General features: G+C 45.1%; 1 protein-coding gene across 1 annotated transcript; it reads left to right on the forward strand.

Annotated features, from left to right (window-relative positions):
• Positions 1-10,487: 10,487 nt before the first annotated feature.
• LOC128841257 (beta-microseminoprotein-like) lies at positions 10,488-17,214 on the forward strand. The gene is made up of 4 exons (XM_054036135.1): positions 10,488-10,827; positions 11,995-12,094; positions 13,010-13,109; positions 14,890-17,214. The coding sequence occupies exons 1-4, from the start codon at positions 10,765-10,767 to the stop codon at positions 15,017-15,019; spliced, it is 393 nt and encodes a 130-aa protein (XP_053892110.1). The 5' UTR covers positions 10,488-10,764; the 3' UTR covers positions 15,020-17,214.
• Positions 17,215-20,479: the final 3,265 nt, after the last annotated feature.

The following is a 20,479-nucleotide window of genomic DNA, read 5'->3' on the forward strand; positions in this document are numbered from 1 at the left end:
AAACTTTGGAACAAGAAACTCCTGCCAATGATTCATAGATTCTAGGACTGCAAGGGACCTCGAGAGGTCATCGAGTCCAGTCCCCTGCCCTCATGGCAGGACCAAATACTGTCTAGACCATCCCTGATAGACATTTATCTAACCTACTCTTAAATATCTCCAGTGATGGAGATTCCACAACCTCCCTAGGCATTTTATTCCAGTGTTTTATCACCCTGACAGTTAGGAACTTTTTCCTAATGTCCAACCTAAACCTCCCTTGCTGCAGTTTAAGCCCATTGCTTCTTGTTCTATCCTTAGAGGCTAAGGTGAACAAGTTTTCTCCCTCCTCCTTATGACATCCTTTTAGATACCTGAAAACTGCTATCATGTCCCCTCTCAGTCTTCTCTTTTCCAAACTAAACAAACCCAATTCTTTCAGCCTTCCTTCATAGGTCATGTTCTCAAGACCTTTAATCATTCTTGTTGCTCTTCTCTGGACCCTCTCCAATTTCTCCACATCTTTCTTGAAATGCAGTGCCCAGAACTGGACACAATACTCCAGTTGAGGCCTAACCAACTCAGAGTAGAGCGGAAGAATGACTTCTCGTGTCTTGTATCAGGGGGTAGCCGTGTTAGTCTGTATCTACAAAAACAACAAGGAGTCTGGTGGCACCTTAAAGACTAACAGATTTATTTGGGCATGAGCTTTCGTGAGTAAAAACCTCACTTCTTCATGCATCCGAAGAAGTGAGGTTTTTACTCACGAAAGCTCATGCCCAAATAAATCTGTTAGTCTTTAAGGTGCCACCAGACTCCTTGTTGTTCTTGTGTCTTGTTCACAACACACCTGTTAATACATCGCAGAATCATGTTTGCTTTTTTTGCAACAGCATCACACTATTGACTCATATTTAGCTTGTGGTCCACTATAACTCCTAGATCCCTTTCTGCTGTACTCCTTCCTCGACAGTCTCTTCCCATTCTGTATGTGTGAAACTGATTTTTCCTTCCTAAGTGGAGCACTTTGCATTTGTCTTTGTTAAACTTCATCCTGTTTACCTCAGACCATTTCTCCAATTTGTCCAGATCATTTTGAATTATGACCCTGTCCTCCAAAGCAGTTGCAATCCCTCCCAGTTTGGTATCATCTGCAAACTTAATAAGTGTACTTTCTATGCCAATATCTAAGTCATTAATGAAGATATTGAACAGAGCCGGTCCCAAAACAGACCCCTGCGGAACCCCACTCGTTATTTCCAGCAGGATTGGGAACCATTAATAACAACTCTCTGAGTACGGTTATCCAGCTAGTTATGCACCCACCTTATAGTAGCCCCATCTAAATTGTATTTGCCTAGTTTATCAATAAGAATATTGTGTGAGACCGTATCAAATGCCTTACTAAAGTCTAGGTATACCACATCCACAGCTTCTCCCTTATCCACAAGACTCGTTATCCTATCAAAGAAAGCTATCAGAGTGGTTTGACACGATTTGTTCTTTACAAATACATGCTGGCTATTCCCTATCACCTTACCACCTTTCAAGTATTTGCAGATGATTTCCTTAATTACTTGCTCCATTATCTTCCCTGGCACAGAAGTTAAACTAACTGGTCTGTAGTTTCCTGGGTTGTTTTTATTTCCCTTTTTATAGATGGGCACTATATTTGCCCTTTTCCAGTCTTCTGGAATCTCTTCCGTCTCCCATGATTTTCCAAAAATAATAGCTAAAGGCTCAGATACCTCCTCTATTAGCTCCTTGAGTATTCTAGGATGCATTTCATCAGGCCCTGGTGACTTGCAAGCATCTAACATTTCTAAGTGATTTTTAACTTGTTCTTTTTTTATTTTATCTGTTAAGCCTACCCCCTTCCCATTAGCATTCACTATGTTAGGCATTCCTTCAGACTTCTCGGTGAAGACCGAAACAAAGAAGTCATTAAGCATCTCTGCCATTTCCAAGTTTCCTGTTACTGTTTCTCCCTCTTCACTGAGCAGTGGGCCTACCCTGTCTCTGGTCTTCCTCTTGCTTCTAATGTATTGATAAAAAGTCTTCTTGTTTCCCTTTATTCCTGTAGCTAGTTTGAGCTCATTTTGTGCCTTTGTCTTTCTAATCTTGCCCCTGCATTCCTGTGTTGTTTGCCTATATTCATTTATTTCCTATAAATCTCTAGGGCCCTTGACACATAGCTGTGGGACTGTAGAGCATTGCCATTCTTCTGAGCATGATGTCTGCTCCCCCTTTTGTAAGCAATCATGTCTAGAAGACTATCCAAAGAGGCTTGATTGCTTTGGTGTGTCCTGTTAGCTGGAGAGCGTGTGTGACTGACACAACTTTTACAGACCAGCTGGCCAGGGCTGACATTCTTGGTTTGCAATTGGAGCTTTCCTTCTCCTGCATGGATGTCCTGCCATGGCTGGGGAATCTCACCTGCTTGACAGAGATACTAAGACATGAAGTGACTTGTCCAAGCAAGGTCCACGGCACAGTCAGGGACAGATCCCAGGTCTTCCGAGTCCCAGTTCTGCACCCTTGCCCCTGGACCATGCTGCTTCCCCACCACCGCAAAAAGCATATGATATACACTTATCATGGGAAGATACTGGGCCAAGATGGCTGTCAGTTCATGTTTTAAACTTATTTATGCCTTAATCCAGCAAAGCCCTCAAGTATGTGCTTCATCTTAAGCACATGGTGTAGTTTCCATGGAGACAATGGAACTACTCATATGCTTAAGGCTAAGTTTGTACTTCAGGGCTTTACTGGATCAGGCCCCTAGGGTGGGGTGGGCAGACTACGGCCCGCGGGCCGGATCCAGCCCATTAGGGCTTTGGATCCGGCCCACGGGATTGCCACCCCTGGGGCTAATGCTAAGGGAACTGCGGCCAATGGGAGCTGCGGGGGGTGGTGCCCACAGGCAAGGGCAGCATACGGAGCCCTCTGTCCCCCCTCCTCCAGGGGTCGCAGGGACGTAGTGCCGGACGCTTCTGGGATGCGGGCATGGGGCCAGGGCAAGCAGGGAGCCTGCGTTAGCCTCGCTGCGAGCTGCTGCCACCCCGGAGCCGCTCAAGGTAAGCGGTGCCGGGCCGGAGCCAGAACTCCTCCTGCACGCCTCACCCCAACTCCCTGTCCTGAGCCCCCTCCCGCACTCTGCACCCCCTCCTGCATCCCAACCCCTTGGCCTGAGGCCCTTCCTGCACACTGCACCCCCTCCCACACCCTGCACTCCCTCCCAAACCCCAATCTTGTGCCCCAGACCTACACTCATGGTCCTGCATGCAGTTTCCCCACCCATATGTGGCCCTTGGGCCAAAAAGTTTGCCCACCCCTGCCCTAGGGGATGATCCAAAAACTGCTGAAGTCATAGGAATCTTTCCATTGATTTCAGTGGACTTTGGATCGGCTCACTTATCTACCAGAGTCAACGTTTCCCCTGCCAACTGACCTAGACTTCAATCATACCCACTGATGTGATTTCTGAGCAAATATTTGAGTTATTTACGTACATTCAAATTTCTCAGCATTAGGCATTGCAAAAAACTTGTTTTTATCTGGTTTATAAATCTGCCAAAAACACAAGTGCCCACAGACTGTGTGATCTCCGGCAGGGAAAGCTTTCACAATGGTAAGTCAGAGTGTGCATCTCACGCTTTAAAAGGATGCAGTCTATATTCCTATTTACTTTATTTTAGTTACTCTTTGGGCTAGTGACAGCTACCCAACTATGCACGTATCTTATTTACATACATTTTAAAGAATACCTGGAGGGGTCCATAAAGAGAATGAAAGGATGAGGGTAATTCTATGAGAATACCAATGAACATTTGCTAGATGGTGCTTGTCTATGTTACTCACAGGGCTGAACGTCTTCTTTCGGTGGTGGGAGAAATGGTCATTGTAAAAGCACCACTGACTCTAAAGCCATTGAGAATTGCACTGTTCTAATTGACATAAAGGGGCAGATTTCAAGTTACCTCCTGGGAGTTTAGTCCATTTCAAAATAGAGCATATTTTACTCTGGCACATAGGAATAGCCAGACTGGATCAAATCAATGGACCATCTACTTCAACATCCTGTCTCTGACTGTGACCAGTACTAGCTGCTTCAGAGGAAGGTGCAAGAAACACAGATATGGACAATTATGGAATAACCTGCCCATAGGGGAAGCATCTTCTCAAGCTCATTAATTAGTGGCTGACTTATGCCCTACATTGTGATGGCTTATATCCATATACATGTCTAACTTTGTTAGTGTAACTCCAAATATTTTTATTATTTGTGTCATCGTCTAATCCTTTATAGAATCTGACTAAATGTTTTGCCTCAAGGTCTTGTGGCAGTGAGGTCTACTGTAATTATTCATTGCGTAAACATATTCTCTTTAATCAGTTTTAAATTTGTTGCTTTTCTAATTAATCGTGTGATCCCTAGCTCTTGCATTATGAAAGGGCAAAGAGGAGCACTTGCTTTCAGTTCCCTACATCATTTCTCATTTTACATAACTATCACATCCCATTTTCTCTCCTCTAAACTAAATAGTCCTTATCTTTTCTTTCCACCCATATGGAAGCCTTTCCCTGTTTTTATCCATCTTTCTTTCCCAGAGCTTTTTCTATCTTTGCTATACTATTTTGGAGACAGCGTGACCAGAACTGTACAGTATTGAAGGTGAGGAGGTATATTAATTTATATAACAGTATTAATATTGTCAGAATTATTTTGTAGCTATTACTTTATGAAACCTAATATCTAGTTTTGCTTTATTTAAAGTCACCAAACTTTGAGTGGATGTTTTTAATGAGATATCTAGAATAGAGCTGGGCAAAAGTTTCACCCAAAACTTTTGTTTTTTTTTCAAATAAATAAATAAATAATGCAGATTTGGCAACATCAAAATATCTGGTGACTTCATGTCTGCTTTGCCAGATTGTTTCAGTTTAAAAAAATTAAAAATTCCAAAAAAAATTCACAATATTTTGAATATTTTGTTCAACCCCAAACAATTTGTTTCAACTATTAGATTAGCTGAAATTTAAAAAAAAACATTTTTAGTTTGACCCGAAACAATTTTTTTTAAATTTATTTTTTTGAATTGCAATAAACCACAAAATTAGTTATTCACAGAGCTCTAGTCTAGAACAATGCCTAGATCTTTCCCCCAAGTAGTTAATTTAGTATGTATGATTAGTTCAAATTCTTGTATTTACATACATTGAATTTCATCTGCTGTAGAGTTGTCCAATCACTAAGCTTAGCTAGGTTCTTCTGTAATACTTCACAGTCTTCTCTCCTCTTAATTAATTATTGCAGAGCCTTTCACATTCAGGTTATTGGTTTAAGTTTAGCTTAGGTCTGCGATTCTCAAACTGTGGATCGGGACCCCAAAGTGGGTCGCAACCTCATTTTAATGGGGTTACCAGGGCTTGCATTAGACTTGCTGGCATCTGGGGCTGAAGCCGAAGCCTTAGAGCTTTAGCTCTGGTGGGGCTCAGGTTACAGGGTCCCACCTGGGGATGAAGCCCTTGAGCTTCTGCTTTGGCCCCTGTGGCCCAGGTGGTGGTGGCTCAGGCTTTGGCCCCCCCATGCAAGGTGGTGGGGCTTAGGCAGGCTCGAACTTCAGCCACCCCTCCTGAAGTGGTGTAGTAATTTCTCTTGTCAGAAGGGGGTTGTGAAGCAATGAAGTTTGAGGACCCCTGGCTTAGGTATTGGTGACCAAAATGTATCATCTCATGGTTGTTCGGTCTGTGTGAAATGAGGTATTTGTCTTGGCCCATTTGCTATCCTTCTCCATCTACCTCTTGAGAAAGGACTGCCGCTAGTCCAATGTCCAATGCATCTGTTTGTTGCACAAATTCCTTTTCAAAATGTGGGCTATACAGCAGTGGGTGTTTGCAGAGTATAGCCTTGAGTTTTTGAATAGCATTTTTTGCACCCGTCTTGGGGCAGCATTCTATTTAAGTCAGGTAGTGGGGCCGTTATGGTGGTGAAATGGAGTATGAACTGGCAGTAGTAGCCAGCTAAGCCTAGCGAGGCATGCACTTGCCTTTTGGTCATGGATCTTATATGCCTGTAAGGCATGAACTTTATCCACCAAAGGATGGACTTGCCCTCCACTGACTCTGTGTCCCAGATAACGGGCTTCTTCCTTCACTATTGCTCATTTAGCGGGGTGTGCTGTTAACCCAGCTTCTCTCAGTGATCAGAGAATGGTGGCTACTTTGTTCAGACTGGGAGTCCCAATCCCTGCTAGAGATGACTGCATCGTCCAAGAATGCTGCTGCATACTGACTGCCCTGCTGGAGTAATCGGTCCATAAAATGTTGGAAAGTGGCTCATGTTCTGTGTAACCCGAAGGGTATGGTCTTAAAATGAAATAGCACCAAGTGGTGTAGAAAAAGCCGTCTTCTGGGAATCTGGCATTAAAAGGACCTGCCAATATCCCTTTTTCAAATCCCAAGTGGCGATGTATTGAGCTTCTGCCAGTAGGACTAGGAGTTCATCCGCTCGTGGCATGGAGTCGGCATCAAATTTATAAATTGCTTCACTTTTCTGAAATCTATGCAAAATGTAGTGAGCCACCTGGCTTTGAGACCACCATGATAGGACTCCTCCAATCACTCCGGGACTCTGTAACCTCAAGTTGTAACATGGTCCTGATCCATTTCTCGATGGCCCCCCTCAACTTGTTGGGGATTGGTTGGAGCCCTTCTGTATTACCTTACCTGGTTTTGTATTAATGCGATGTTGTGCCAGGATCATTTTCCTGAGGACAGCTGAGAATATGTGGAAAAGTGGCCATCAGCTGAGGTGCCCTTGCTTTTGCTTATGGTTTAGGTTCTTTCTGAGGGGTACTGAGCTTTCTTTTAGGCAGTCATTAACTTCAGGTCTTAGTTCTCATCCTTCCAGATAAGGTTTTCCTTGGCTTTCCAGGGCTTCAGTAAACTTAGTGTTCCTTTCCCCCCCCCTTGTTGTTTGACCACATAGCCCATGGTCCCCACTTTCTTTATCACTTTTATCACCTTGAAAGGGCCTTGCCACTTGGCCATTAACTTTGATTCCGAGCTTGGAAGAAGTAACAGCACTCTGGTGCCCGGCTGAAAGACGCACACCCTTGCTCCTTTATCATTGTTGCTGTTCCTGTGTTTCCTTGAGATTTTCTGTAGTGTATGTGCCCATAGCCTCCAGTTTCTCATGTAACTTTAAAACATAATGCTCTAGGTTTTCAGCTCTTGGTGCTTGGCTTTCCCAGATTTTGCATACCAGGTCGAGTATACCCCTTGGTTGTGATCCATATAACCATTCAAAGAGTGAAAACCCTGATGTGGCTTAGAGAAAAGAGTAAGGCTGGGAGAAGTTGGTCCCAGTGTCAGAGATCCTGAGCAACGAATTTTCTTGAGCATATTAGAGTGTCTGATTGAATCTTTCTGTTAGACCGTCCATCTGCAGGTGACACACACATGTGCCTAATGCTTTGATTTTTAATAGTTCCCATATTTCTTTCATCAGCCAGGATGTGAAATTTGTCCCCTGGTTGGTCAGGATTTCTTCAGGCAACCCTACCCGCGCGAAGACCTTCATCAGTTCATTAGTGATAGTCTTAGCCGTTATAGACTGGAGTGGTATTGCTTCTGGGTATAGTCCACGATGACAAATATATGCTGATGTTCAGTGTCACTCTTCTCTAGAGGGTCTATAAGGTCAATTCCTATTCTTTCAAAGGCAGGGGTACTAGTGGAGCCTGCAGGATTCCCTTAGGGGCTGTCAATTGGCATTGGACATGAAGCACAGAAATTCTCCACTTCCTTAAAGACTTAAAGAATTAAAGACTCCTGACCAAAAGTGTCAGGCCAGGATCCTAACTGCATCTTGTCTTCCCCAAGATGTCCTGCACATGGGGTAGCGTGCACCAGCTGCAGTAATTCGCAGCAATTTACCCACATTATTAGCAGTTTTGTCTATATCTCTTGTGTCTGCTTGTCTTGATCTGCACAATATAACAAGCCCATTTAAGGGCAAAGTGGGGGTATTGCCTTTAGGGAATTCACTTCGCTGTCCTCTATCGTGGCTACTTGTTCTAAGGCTCAACACAGGACTCCTCACTTCTTTGCCCCTGGTATGTTGCCTGGGGCTCCCCGATGAGGAGTGGGGGGAGCCAGATTGCCCACTGGAAAGCCGTGGCTACCTGTCAAAGGTTATAAGGAACGATGCAGGCTCATTGTCTGTGGTCATCTTTGGAAGCGTCTGGGTCAGATTGTTGCCCTGAATCATGGGGGACGCATTCCCTATAGGGGCGGGACTCTGAGGGGTAGCGGCAGGTACTAGTTCTGCTACCCATTGCAACAACTGTTGCTGACAGGCTGCCAGCTATTTGAACAGCTGTTGTTGTTGTGCTTGTGAGTCGGCCAGACACTGCAGGAGCGGATGCACTTCCAGAGTTCCCTTGTCCATACAGAAAAAAAAGGAGGAAAGGTTGTTTTGTTGGTTTGTCTCCCTTTTCTGCAGGGATGGTTAACTGCAAGCCCACTTGTGGTACTACGTTGTCACCGTCTCTCTGTGTGGTCTCTCAAGGGACCTCAGCTTCTCCAGACTGACCCTCCTTAGTTTGCTTTCAGTCAGGTTGGTTCCTGGACCCTCACCTCCAATTAAGCCCGCCAACCCTTCACTCTTTGGGCTTGTAGTTTCTTTGAGTCTCCTGGCTGTTTTCTTCGAGGCAGCTTGATGTGGGGCTGTCACCACTGTGCTGGCCCAGGCTTTTCTGCCTCCCTTTCCTTCTCTGTGCTCTCCCCTTTATTGCAGGCCTTGTTTCTTCTCTTGGCTGCAGCTGTGGATGCCTGCCTCCACGATTGGCAGCTGCCTGGGGGTGTGGTCAAGCTGCTTGCTTGTAAACAGGGGAGGCTGTCCTCTCCCCACTGTCTATGCTCAGGATGGGGTTTGTAGAGCCCGTTACAGCAAGTCAGTAGCTCTCTTGATACCTCAGTTCCCCATCTGTAAAATGGGAATAACAATGATTTTTTTGCCTGTCTTGTCTAATTATGTTGTAACCTTTTCAGGGCAGGTACTGTCTCTACTGTGTATTTTTACTGTGTTTAGCACAATGGAGATGCCATTTGTTACAGTAGCTGAAGGATGGATTTGACAGTAACTTGTTGGGTGGGATTTGTCACGGTTGGCAGCTGAGCATGGTTACCAGTGTTAGCCAGTGCATATATGGTAGGTTTGCATATGTCACATTATATGAATGCCTGGCAATTATAAGAGATGAATTGGCCTATGTTTTCCCCAGAGTTCTGTTCACTCATGCTAAACTACGTCCTGCAATACCCTGCAATAGTACAACTCAGCACTTGGCATAAGCAGATAGGAAACATGTCAACATCAAAATATAATTGTTCTATGCCTTAATACAAGCTAGGGAGGTAGCTTTATGGACCAGAACTGGGAATGCTAGTACTCAAAACAAAAATAAGGAAGGCAAAGGCGCAAAACGATAAGTTAAGGAACTGGGACGAAATGAAGGGTTGTATTTTAGTGATGTGTAAAGAGTTTTGTAAAATCATCCGAGAAATCATCCTATAAATACTCCTAGCTGAAATGTTTACATCTTCTTTGTAAGGTGAATTTAACAACACTGCACAAGACAGCTTCCTGGGAACTGGTATCAGATGGAGCCTTATTTCCTGTACTACATTATTATTGGCTCTTAGCAATAAACCTGACTGATCTTGGTTATTTGGCTTCTGGATAAACTTCCTAATGAACCAAAATGTGGTCAGGCAACGGACAGTACAATTAATCAACACCAGGCATGTTCACCACTTAAAAAGACTCTTTAATCACCATCCTGCTTCATTCTTTGTGAATCTTTAGTTAAGACTCATTTGATGTAGTTGCTCCAGACCTACTTTGGTAGCTTTACTTGAACACTTTCATTTGAAGTCTCCCCTGGTTTGCATTTGCACTGAATTCAATTGAAGAAGACTGGATTCCAATCAATAGCCCAGAGTTTCTGTAAAATTAGACACTCCCTTCCTGCAGGACTAGAGGAACTCCAGAACTGGCGTTAGAATCAGGGTGGAAATGTTGCTTCTGCTGGGTTTCCAGGTAGTTTGAGGAAAGGAAGAGAATTTGGAAAAGACGTTTATAGAGTTTTCCAGCTTTGACGGAGACCTGAAAGTTGAGCTCTTTCCTCCAGGCTCCTAGATGTAAGGGAGTTTTGCCCTCAACATCCACTAAGTCGAACTATATTAGGTTTTTCTATAGCACTCGTCACTGTAGCATCTAAGCACTGACATGGATCAGTTAAAGAGCTGGCAATAGAACTCAGAACGCCTCACTCCCAGTTTCATGCTCTATCCAGCAGGCCACAATCCATCCCTTAATTCTACATTAACCCTTTGAAAGAGGCAATGCCTAGCACCAATGCCTCATGAGAAGTCTCTAGACTCTGCTTTGAGACAGCAGAGCAGTATGAGCAGTGGAATGCTGCCACTTTTCTTAGCATTACACCGTGTCTGTCTTTGTTTCTCTTATGCGAGCTCTTCTTGAAGGCCTGTCACTGCTGGTCTATCACAAGAAAAGGCTTTTGTTATGAGTGTGGATGTGAAACATTGAACAGAGAGCTCCAATACAGCCTTTCGCTTAATTTTGTGCCTCGCCGAGACAAAACCTCCTGTTGCCAACTGGTCAAATTTCAGTAACTTCTGCAGAAACGTTCAGCACGACTTCTCTGGAATGGGAATACATTGCTCAATACAAGGCCTTGCACAATACTTGTTTTCATGCAGTGTATAATTTCACTGCAGAAAACTTCCCACAGACTGGGAGCAACCAATTTTACAATGGTAAGTCAGTTTCAGATTGTAAAAGCTGATAGTGCCTGATAAAGCTATTTGTTTTGAATTTGCTATTAGAGAGAAATCCCTGACTAGAGAGGTGTTTGATTTGCCTCTATTTGACTGAATACCTGCAGGAGTCTCTAAGGAAATTAAGATCATGGCCATAATTTTATGAAAACAATGGATTTTGTTTAACTGTTTGCTAGGAGCTGCACATGTAATTCTGTGGCTCTTTTGCCTATTGATATTTTAATCCTGGGAAAAGTCAGCCCCTTTGTAAAAAGCCTTTTCTGATTCTGGAGCTGTTTAGAACCATGTAATCCGAAGTTCTAGATGGAAAATACAAATTTTATAAAATTTATATAGTCCCTTTATTCTGAGATACCAGGAGGTGTCCTCTCCAGCACACTGTTAGCTTCATGAAGAGATTGCAAAAGCCGACCACTTAGGCATCCCTCAAAAGACGGGAAGAGAACAGAAGCCAAACTCTGCTCTGGTTTACACCCATGCAACCCCATGATAATTACAGGTGTAACCAAAGGCAGAATTTGACAGTCTCTTGATGAGTGCAGGATTTGCAGAATAGGTGGCAGTTTCCCTGGTGTATATAGATTTGTAAATGAAGAGGAGGTGATATGAATCAGTTTTCTGCATATTGCGCCTTTCAACATCATGAGTCTTGCTGCGTATCTGCTGGGAAGTAGAGGTCACAGCTGCAGTCTATTCATAGTAACACTCTATGCACTTTCTCACTCAGGTCTATACTGGTTGTTTCTTTTTTTGTTTGGGTTTTCCTACTCAGAAATAAGTCACATAGATTAAGGCCTGGTCTACACTGGGGGGAGATTGATCTAAGTTACTCAACTTCAGCTACGTGAATAACGTAGCTGAAGTCGACGTACTTAGATCTACTTACCACGGTGTCTTCACTATGGTGAGACTAGACTAAACAGGATAAATCGATCCCCGCTGGATTGATCGCTGCCCGCCAATCCAGCCGGTAGTGAAGACATACCCTAAGGAAAATTTGTGTTGTTCTTTGGAATTATTTCTTCTTGATTTTTGTTTTTATGCATATCAAGATTTCTTCTGTCTGACTCCATACAAATGAACTGTTTTTAGCTTGTAAGCATTGAAAAGACACCTCATTCTTGCCATGTCTCCCACTTACAGAAGTGCTTTCTGGGTATCCTTTTTGCCTTTGGCATCTTGGTGACACTATGCGATGCATTCTGTTTTTATCAACGAAATGACCCATTGAAATCTACCGAAGGTAAGAACCACAGACACTCTCTCTGAATTGGTCTATGTTAGCTGATCGCCATTGAGAATAGCCAGGAAAGGTATGAAAGAGGGATTAAGAGGGGAATATAGGAGACCTCCCAAATTATATATTTAGAGTGGGAGGCAGTGGGCAAGAGGCGTGCACACAAAGCATCACAGACGGCAGACGTCCAATGGATTTGATTCAAGCAATAGCTTTTGTGTGTTCTGATGCTGTGTAGCGACAGTGTCCATTCTAGCTGGATCCCTTTCCCTTTCTGTTCTATCCCAAAGAATCAAAGAATAACATGAATCCAAACTCTAAATAAAGGACACAAAACTTTCTCTATGTAAGCGACTGACAGAGAAGCCCCAGTACGGCGATTCCACACGTGTAGGTTTTCTAGTGGGCTTGCAGGCCATCATTTTGTTCAAGCAGACGCCCACTGGAGTTGATGGCAGTTTTAAATGCCAAGTATCAGAGGGGTAGCCGTGTTAGTCTGAATCTGTAAAAAGCAACAGAGGGTCCTGTGGCACCTTTAAGACTAACAGAAGTATTGGGAGCATAAGCTTTCGTGGGTAAGATGCATCTGAAGAAGTGAGGTTCTTAAAGGTGCCACAGGACCCTCTGTTAGTTTTAAATGTGTTATTCTGGCAGGATATGGCCCCAGTTATTTACTGCTCAGTGTCACAAAAGATTTGTCCCACGAGTGCAGAAAACGAAGAGAAAATCAGCTCGTGTTCTCAAAGTAGTAAACGAGGCTGAAATATAACTCAGGTGAACACAAGAGTGAAGGGAACTACATTTCAGCTGAACCCTACCAACACATGCCCATCAATCATTTACAAGATGCATAGAGATATTTAAGTTGTTAGTCATCTGTCAGCGTTTAAGGGAAGGGTTTGGGTTTTTGTTCTATTGTAGGTTGTAGTCAAGATGAAAAGGTGCATAAATTTGGTGCCACTTGGACTGCAAATTGCAACAGATGTCACTGCAGCCGGAATGGAATACGCTGTTGCTCCACGTAAGTTCAACAGAACCTGTAGCATCTTTCCAGCGTGAAAGCCACATGATGCTCTCGCCAACCACACTTCGAATAAACACACTCCCAAAGTCACAGCTCCACCAAGAGATCTTTTCCACCCACTGGGTTAATGGCTGCATTCTCCTTAGCTTACATCCAACCCACTGGTATTAGAGGCAGCCTTGCTGGAAACATATCAAGTTGTCTGGCTGTACAGCTTTCTTTAGAGCTGCTTGTGACACTGACAAATCCCTTGTTTAGTGCTGATACTGAACTTGGCCCTGTACAACAAAGGTTAATACAGTCCCTTTCCACATTAGTTAGAAGATCTTCAAGTGTTTTAGAAAGTGTGCATACATCCTAGCGTAGAATATGGTCACAGGTGTCTAAAACCACACAGAACTGGACAGGAAGTGATGGGGAATACTTTATCCAGTTGTAATTGTATGGGGAAAGTAGTTCACTGAAATTTGATCTGGTCACTGCGACTAACACCCCTAGCTTTATGAAAAGTGCCATAGATTTTTGATGATCAGAGAGGAAGGATAGTCCAGTGGTTAAGGTTTTAGCCAGGACATGGAGAACTGCGTTAAATTCACTGCTCTGCCACAGATTTCATGTGTGATCTCAGGCAAGTCACTTCGTTTCTCTCTACCTCAGTCTCCTATCTGTAAAATGGGGATAATGGCACTGCTCTACCTCACAGAAGCATGAGGAGGATAAATACCCTAAGAAGTCCTGCACCTTGTTGCTTATATACTCCAAGCTGTTCCCCCCCATGAGAGAGAAAGCAGCATATGAAGCTTCTATCTGAGAGATTACCAGGAATAGGAAAATTTCCTTTGCAAATTTAGCTCATGTTAAAAAATACAGCCTCCAGGTTTAGGAGAAGAGCTCAGATTTCTGGAGTTCGGTTTTCATTTTTCTAGTAGTGATGTCAGGCCTGACTCAACTGGCTAGAAAGAAGACGATGTAATCAGTGGTGGATTAGCCACTGGGCCAATTGGGGGACTCTGGAAAAATGGGCACCCCTGTGCCCTGATCGGCTACGCCCGCCCACCTAGTGCTTCTGCCGGGGAGTGGGGTCAGGGTGTGAGGACTTGTCCCGCTCTGCCCATCCGGTGCTCCTGCTGGGGAGCGGGAGAAGACCCTGTGCCCCGACTCTGCTCCCTGGCAGGAACGTGGGGGGAGGGGCAGGGGGACTGCAGGTGCAAGGTGTGGGGAGAGGCCCTCACTTGCTCTGGCCCAGGGCCTCACAAATGCGTAATCTGCCTCAGGACGTAATGTCTTAAAAACTCCCTAAGGCTGCTGGTCTAAGTTCTCCTAACTCCCCAGACTGCTCTCCCCTTCTCTCCAAGAGGGAAACAAGGGCCCAGTGCCTTGACTGTAGTTTTCCCATCTTCTCCCATTACACTCATAGAATCAGAGAACAGAAAGAGTGTCATGTGACTAAAGTGACCAATCAGACAATGGAATAATGAAAACTGAAAAATAAACAAACAAAATGTGCACTTTTTGAGAATAAGCCATCGGGTGAAATTAGTTTGCAGACCCTTTGTCGAATGACAAAGAATGAAACACCCTGCAAAAGTCAGACTTTGTTCATGAGCAGCAAAAGGGGCTCAGCTAATCAAACTATTAGCTAGAAAACAGCTCAGCCAGCTCTAACGCCTCCCAACACAGTCTCTTCCTGCTGGAAGTGCGGATGCTGTCATCACTGGAGATAGTTTGCTTCCCATTCTCACAGCCTGATATTTGCTCTTTTCTCTCCCAATGACAGCTATCATTCGCCTGCGGGTTATGACAGAGAAAAATGTGAAAGCATTTTCAACAAGGACACCTGCAGCTACAGCGTGGTGGAGAAGGCCGACCCCTCGAAAGCCTGCGAGGTCCGTGGCTGGGTGGGTTAATTACGAATCCACTTAGAATTTCTCTGCATAGTGCCTCTCCTTCCCCTTCTACCAATGATCAACAATGGAATGAGTCTGTTCTTCAGAGATTCATGATGGTCTTTGAAGCATCACTACTAACAGCTGGTTTTTCTTCTCCTTGTTGAGTAGCAGTTCAGTGTGTGAGAACGTGCTGTACTTGATTCTATATTGTTTCTGTTATTCCCTGCATTAGCATAACTGAGCTTTGATCACCAGAGTAAAATAAACTCACATGAAGCACCAGAAGTCCCTGAGTGTCTTCTTAATAAGAGCTAAGTAACGATGGGGCTCCCTCTCCTTCCTTTGAGGAGAGCGCACTGATTTCAGCAGTTTTTCTAACTGCGATGGGTGAATCTTTTCAGGAAAACAGTAAGAACCAGCCTGTATTTCTTGATCCACCTCAGTGCCCTTTGTCCAGGTTCATATATGTTCATGAAGGATCCATCCATCTCAGTTTCCAGTGCAGCCATGCTTCTCTCACACACAGCTACCACCTGATTGACTGCAAGAGCCGGCAGGTACCCAGACCCAGCATTCTACTCTGTTTGCACATGCCAGATGCCAGGCTTCATCCTGGCCCGTGATTGTTTGAACACTGAACAGGTTCCTCATTGTCATTCACCAGCAGGAAATCAAACTAGCAGTGGGAACAGTGCTCCAGTTTCAGGAGCACCCAGCTAGCTGGGAACACAGCACTACCACCCTTTGTAAGGGCTGTACCTCTGAGCTGTGCTAGCCATTGCAGCTGATCAACCTCTGTTCACTGACTGGTATGGCATTAGCTTGGGCATCATCTGCTCACTGGTAAGACGACACAAGTACATTGAGTATTACGAATCAATGCACCATTTGGAATATAGTGTATTATAAAGCAGCAAGGGAAAAACTATTGGGGGAAAGGATCAAGGGCATTGGAAGACATTCCCTTTCTTGAGGTAATCCCTTCTCCTAGGGCTAACCCTTCAGCACTGTGTGGGGAGTGACTGGGACAACTGGATTCCTACATGCAATCTCTGCTCATTGTGCTGAAATGTTAGCCCTTAATGCCAGTCTTTGCAACAGGGAGGTCTTGGCAAGTGTAAGTAGAGTCAGAATGAGCTGACATCTGGTGGTGAGCTGTGGAAAAGGCCTTCAGTGGCTGATTTCGTTTGCCTGGGCACACCCACCCTGCCTAGCATGATGGACTGCTTGTCCAAATGGTCACTTTGGCTGCTGTGGGATCCCCAGTCTCTTTGTTATTGGGGCAGGAGTAATAAAGGGTTGTTATCCAGGTTATGTGAATCAAGGACAGTAGAACTGTACTTGGCATTTTATGATGGAGGGACTCGCCCTCAACTAAGTAGCACTTGCTAGGCAAGGGACATGGGTTCCAAAGCCCAGTGAATTGAGAAAAGGCTGGGCTTTGTCTGAGGGTCACAAATAGCTCCTTGGGCCCTTCTTCCTCACCTCCTTGTGCAATAATACAACTAATTTTCATGTGATTGGGGTCTTGTTAGGTGCTGAAGAGCTGAAATCAGTCTTTCCTAGGTTTAAGCCCTAAACCTATTTGGGCTAGTGGTTCTGAGTGTGCCAGCACTGAGGTGATGTGGGCCTGCCCCCCACTAACAGATGAAGTTACTAAGAGCCAAAATCACTGAGAGTGGTGTTAAGTGGGGGGGCTAGCAGGACGGCTAGTGGAGTAGAGCAGCTAGCAGGATGGCTGGTGGACAGGCATGGCTGGTGCTGAAGACTGCTGCAGAACCCCAATGTAAGATGCCCCCATACCTTTCCCCCTTCCACTCAGGCTGGGAGGTAAACTCTGCAGATGAACTTCTGAACTCTGGGGCTGCACTGAGGAAGGACAGAAACTGTGTGTGGGGGGGTGACTTTTGGGTTGCTGGATGCAAGAACCACACTGGGGCTGCACTGACCAAGGACAGAAACTGTGTGTGGGGGGGTGACTTTTGGGTTGCTGGACTCAAGAACCACTCTGGGGCTGCACTGACCAAGGACAGAAACTGTGGGTGGGGTGACTGTTGGGTTGCTGGACTTAAGACTCTGAGGGGAATAGGACACTGCCAAGCTTACTTGTGGGTGGGTCTTTTGCTCATGGCTTGTGTTATGAATCCCGTTTGTGGTGTTTCCCCACATAATGTTGCGTTGTTTCCCCCCTTTATTAAAAGGCTTTTGCTACACTCAGACTCTGTGCTTGCGAGAGGGGAAGTATTGCCTCTTAGAGGCACCCAGGGGGGTGGTGTGATGGGTTGGATCACAGAAACGCCCTTGAGAGCTGCCACCTGATGTACCAAGACTACCCCTGCTCCTGTTTTCCCTGCCAGCTCAAGACTCCAGCACCCTGTCTTGCTGAGCCAGACACTCCCGTCTGCTCCAACACAGACCCAGGGTCTGAATAACTTATCCCAAAGCTGCAAGTTTACCTGAAAACAGCTCACAGAAGTGTGCTTGTCTTTAGCACTCAGATGCCCAACTCCCAATGGGGTCTAAACCCAGATAAATCCGTTTTACCCTGTATAAAGCTTATGCAGGGCAAACTCATAAATTGTTCGCCCTCTATAACACTGATAGAGAGAGATGCACAGTTGTTTGCTCACCCAGCTATTAATACATACTCTGAGTTAATTACTAAGTAGAAAGTGATTTTATTAAATACAGAAAGTAGGATTTAAGTGGTTCCAAGTAGTAACAGACAGAACAAAGTAAGTCACCAAGCAAAATAAAATAAAATGCGCAAATCTATGTCTAATCAAACTGAATACAGATAATCTCACCCTCAGAGATGCTTAGTAAGCTTTTTTTCAGACTGGACACCTTCCAGGCCTGGGCACAATTCTTTCCCCTGGTACAGCTCTTGTTGTAGCTCAGGTGATAGCTAGGGGATTCTTCATGATGGCTCCTCTCCCCTTTTGTTCTCCTCCACCCCTTTATATATCTTTTGCATAAGGCGGGAACCCTTTATCCCTCTGGGTTTTCACCCCCCCTTCACTGGAAAAGCACCAGGTTAAAGATGGATTCCAGTTCAGGTGACATGATCACATGTCACTGCAAGACTTCATTGCCCACTTGCCAGCACACACATATACAGGAAGACTAACAGATAAACACAGCCATCTGCAGCCAATTGTCCTTGTTAATGGGAGTCGTCAAGATTCCAAACCATCATTAATGGCCCACACTTTACATAATTACAATAGGCCCTCAGACTTATGTTTTATATTTCTAGTTTTAGATATAAGAGTGGTACATTTCTACAAATAGGATGATCACACTCAGTAGATTATGAGCTTTGTAATAATACCTTACAAGAGACCTTTTGCACGAAGCATATCCCAGTTGCATTATATTCACTTATTATCAAATCTTTATAAAACTATCCCAGTTACATAATATTCACTTATTATCATGTTTTTATAAAACCATATAGACTGCACAACATCACAGGTGGTATGTAATTGTCCCAGGTCACTGGGTGGGGGCTCGAGCCCGTTTTGCATTGTGTTATTGAAAAGGAACCCCTAGATACTGAGCCCGGCCCTTGTTACTGCTAATTCTGACGGGCAGAAGGGTTACACAAGGACGCTTCTTATGAAATTCCAGTGACCTGTGATGCAGTAGCAGGAACCCTAGGCCTTCGCCTCCTTCCTCATTTCCTCACCTGCAAATGGCCATGTCAGAGCTTTGCGAGTAACTGATTTTCAGGTCACCAGAAGCCCTGGGGGGAAAAAATCATTTCAGGTCCAACCTGAAACTGAATTTTTCAGTGACTCAAAACCTTAGATTTATTTTATTTTGGGTCAAATGAAAGATTTGCTCCACCCCAAATGTAGTGTTTCACTTCCACTCTGGGCATTTTTGAAAATAAAAGCAAATGGAATTTAGAAACCCAGAGCTAGATTCACACAGCTGAGGAGAGGGAGGAGGTGCCCCATTTCTATCCCATATTACATGGGTGAGGGGCCAGGCAGCCAGTTGGATGTGGGTGATCAAGGTTCAAAACCCCCTCTGCAGCAGGAATGTGACCCCGTGTCTCCCACCCCTCAGTGAGTGCCCTAGCCACCAGGCTATTGTGGGGGTGGCCACTCTGAATTTCTCCTGCTGAAGCTGTTCCACTTTTGGTTAAATACTTACCTGTTCCTTGGGCTAGAAAGAGCACGTGAGTGACTCTCCAGGCTGCGACATGGGGCGTTCACCTGGGAGCAGGGGGTAGCTGCACTGTAGTTACTGCTCTAATGACTATTTATTTACAGAGTGGAACAGTGTCAACAGGAGAGACTGAGAAAGCCCCACCCTTGAATATACAGTAGCCTGGGGGTTAGGGAATGCCCTGGGGTTATGAAAGACCTGGATCCACAGCCCTGCTTTGGAGTGGGGATTTGAACATGGGTCTCCCACGTGCCAGCTGGGCTCCCAGATGTAAGGGGAATCTCCCCAGTTTTGTGAATTTAGCCATGTCAGCTGGCTCCCTGTAGCCCTCCAAAGAAACTCCTGCCTGGCAGCTTGCAAGAGCCGCACCTCTCCAGACCAAACACTGCTCACAACTTGCACTCTGAAAACCTGAAGGGGCCCGCAATGAAGGCCAGGGCAGGTGCTTGGTCTGGAATGCTGAGCGACCGAGAGGGTGCCAAGTTAGATCTTTTTCGTCCTTTGAAAGTGACTAACGAACCCATTCTTCTTCCACAAGCATAAACCAAACTAGCACGTTCACCATGCTTCAGCCCCAGCCTCCCCGCACACTTGACACTCACGCAGACCCCACAGGGCTTGTAGCTGTAGAAGAGGAAAACAAGTCCTGGGATGCAAATCACAACATGCATAATGACTTCCACAACGTACAGAACAGGCAGGAAAGATCAGAAGGTCCATGAATGTTTACAGAACAGGCCTGATGTAGTTTGTCCAGATCTTACCCACACATGTCCCCTCTCTCATACTGCCTTCCCAAACTTCTACAATACCTTCACTTTCTTCCCAAAAGTTGGGATCTGTAGCTTCACCTGCCCCCTACCTTGTCTGGGATCCCGTGCTCCCTTCCTTGGGGTCTCCAGCAGGTGCCAACCCTCCACCCCCAGAGTTTAGCAAAGGATAGCAGCAGACAGGTAGAGCCAGCGAATCCGCTGGGGTCTTGTGTGTGCGTGCACATGCATGCCAGCGAGTAGTCTGAGTGTTCTACCCCAAACGGGGGGTGTGAGAGAGGGAACTGTAGGAAAGCAATCGGTCATGCTAGGGGTTATCCAGAGTATTATGGAGTGGAGCTATGTCCAATGCATCCTTTACTTCCTGTCAGTCAGTGGGAGTTTGTCCCTCACTCGATGCAGTTAAACTAAAACCAGACAGCTCCCTGGCTACAGCCCTGTGAGTAGATTTATTTTTGTTGCATTGAGTGATCTCTGTACAAAAGGATCCCTCTGCAGCTTCCTCTCTGCTACAATGAGGTGCAGGAGC

Source organism: Malaclemys terrapin, chromosome 7 (genome assembly GCF_027887155.1).
Source record: "Malaclemys terrapin pileata isolate rMalTer1 chromosome 7, rMalTer1.hap1, whole genome shotgun sequence".
NCBI lineage: Eukaryota > Metazoa > Chordata > Testudines > Emydidae > Malaclemys > Malaclemys terrapin.

Excerpts from the sequence above, each read along its gene's own strand:
- LOC128841257 (XM_054036135.1), top strand. The coding sequence starts at position 10,765 with ATGCAGTGTATAATTTCACTGCAGAAAACTTCCCACAGACTGGGAGCA. Across the intron at positions 12,095-13,009 it reads CCCATTGAAATCTACCGAAG|GTTGTAGTCAAGATGAAAAG; the intron begins GTAAGAACCACA and ends GTTCTATTGTAG. Across the intron at positions 13,110-14,889 it reads GGAATACGCTGTTGCTCCAC|CTATCATTCGCCTGCGGGTT; the intron begins GTAAGTTCAACA and ends TCCCAATGACAG.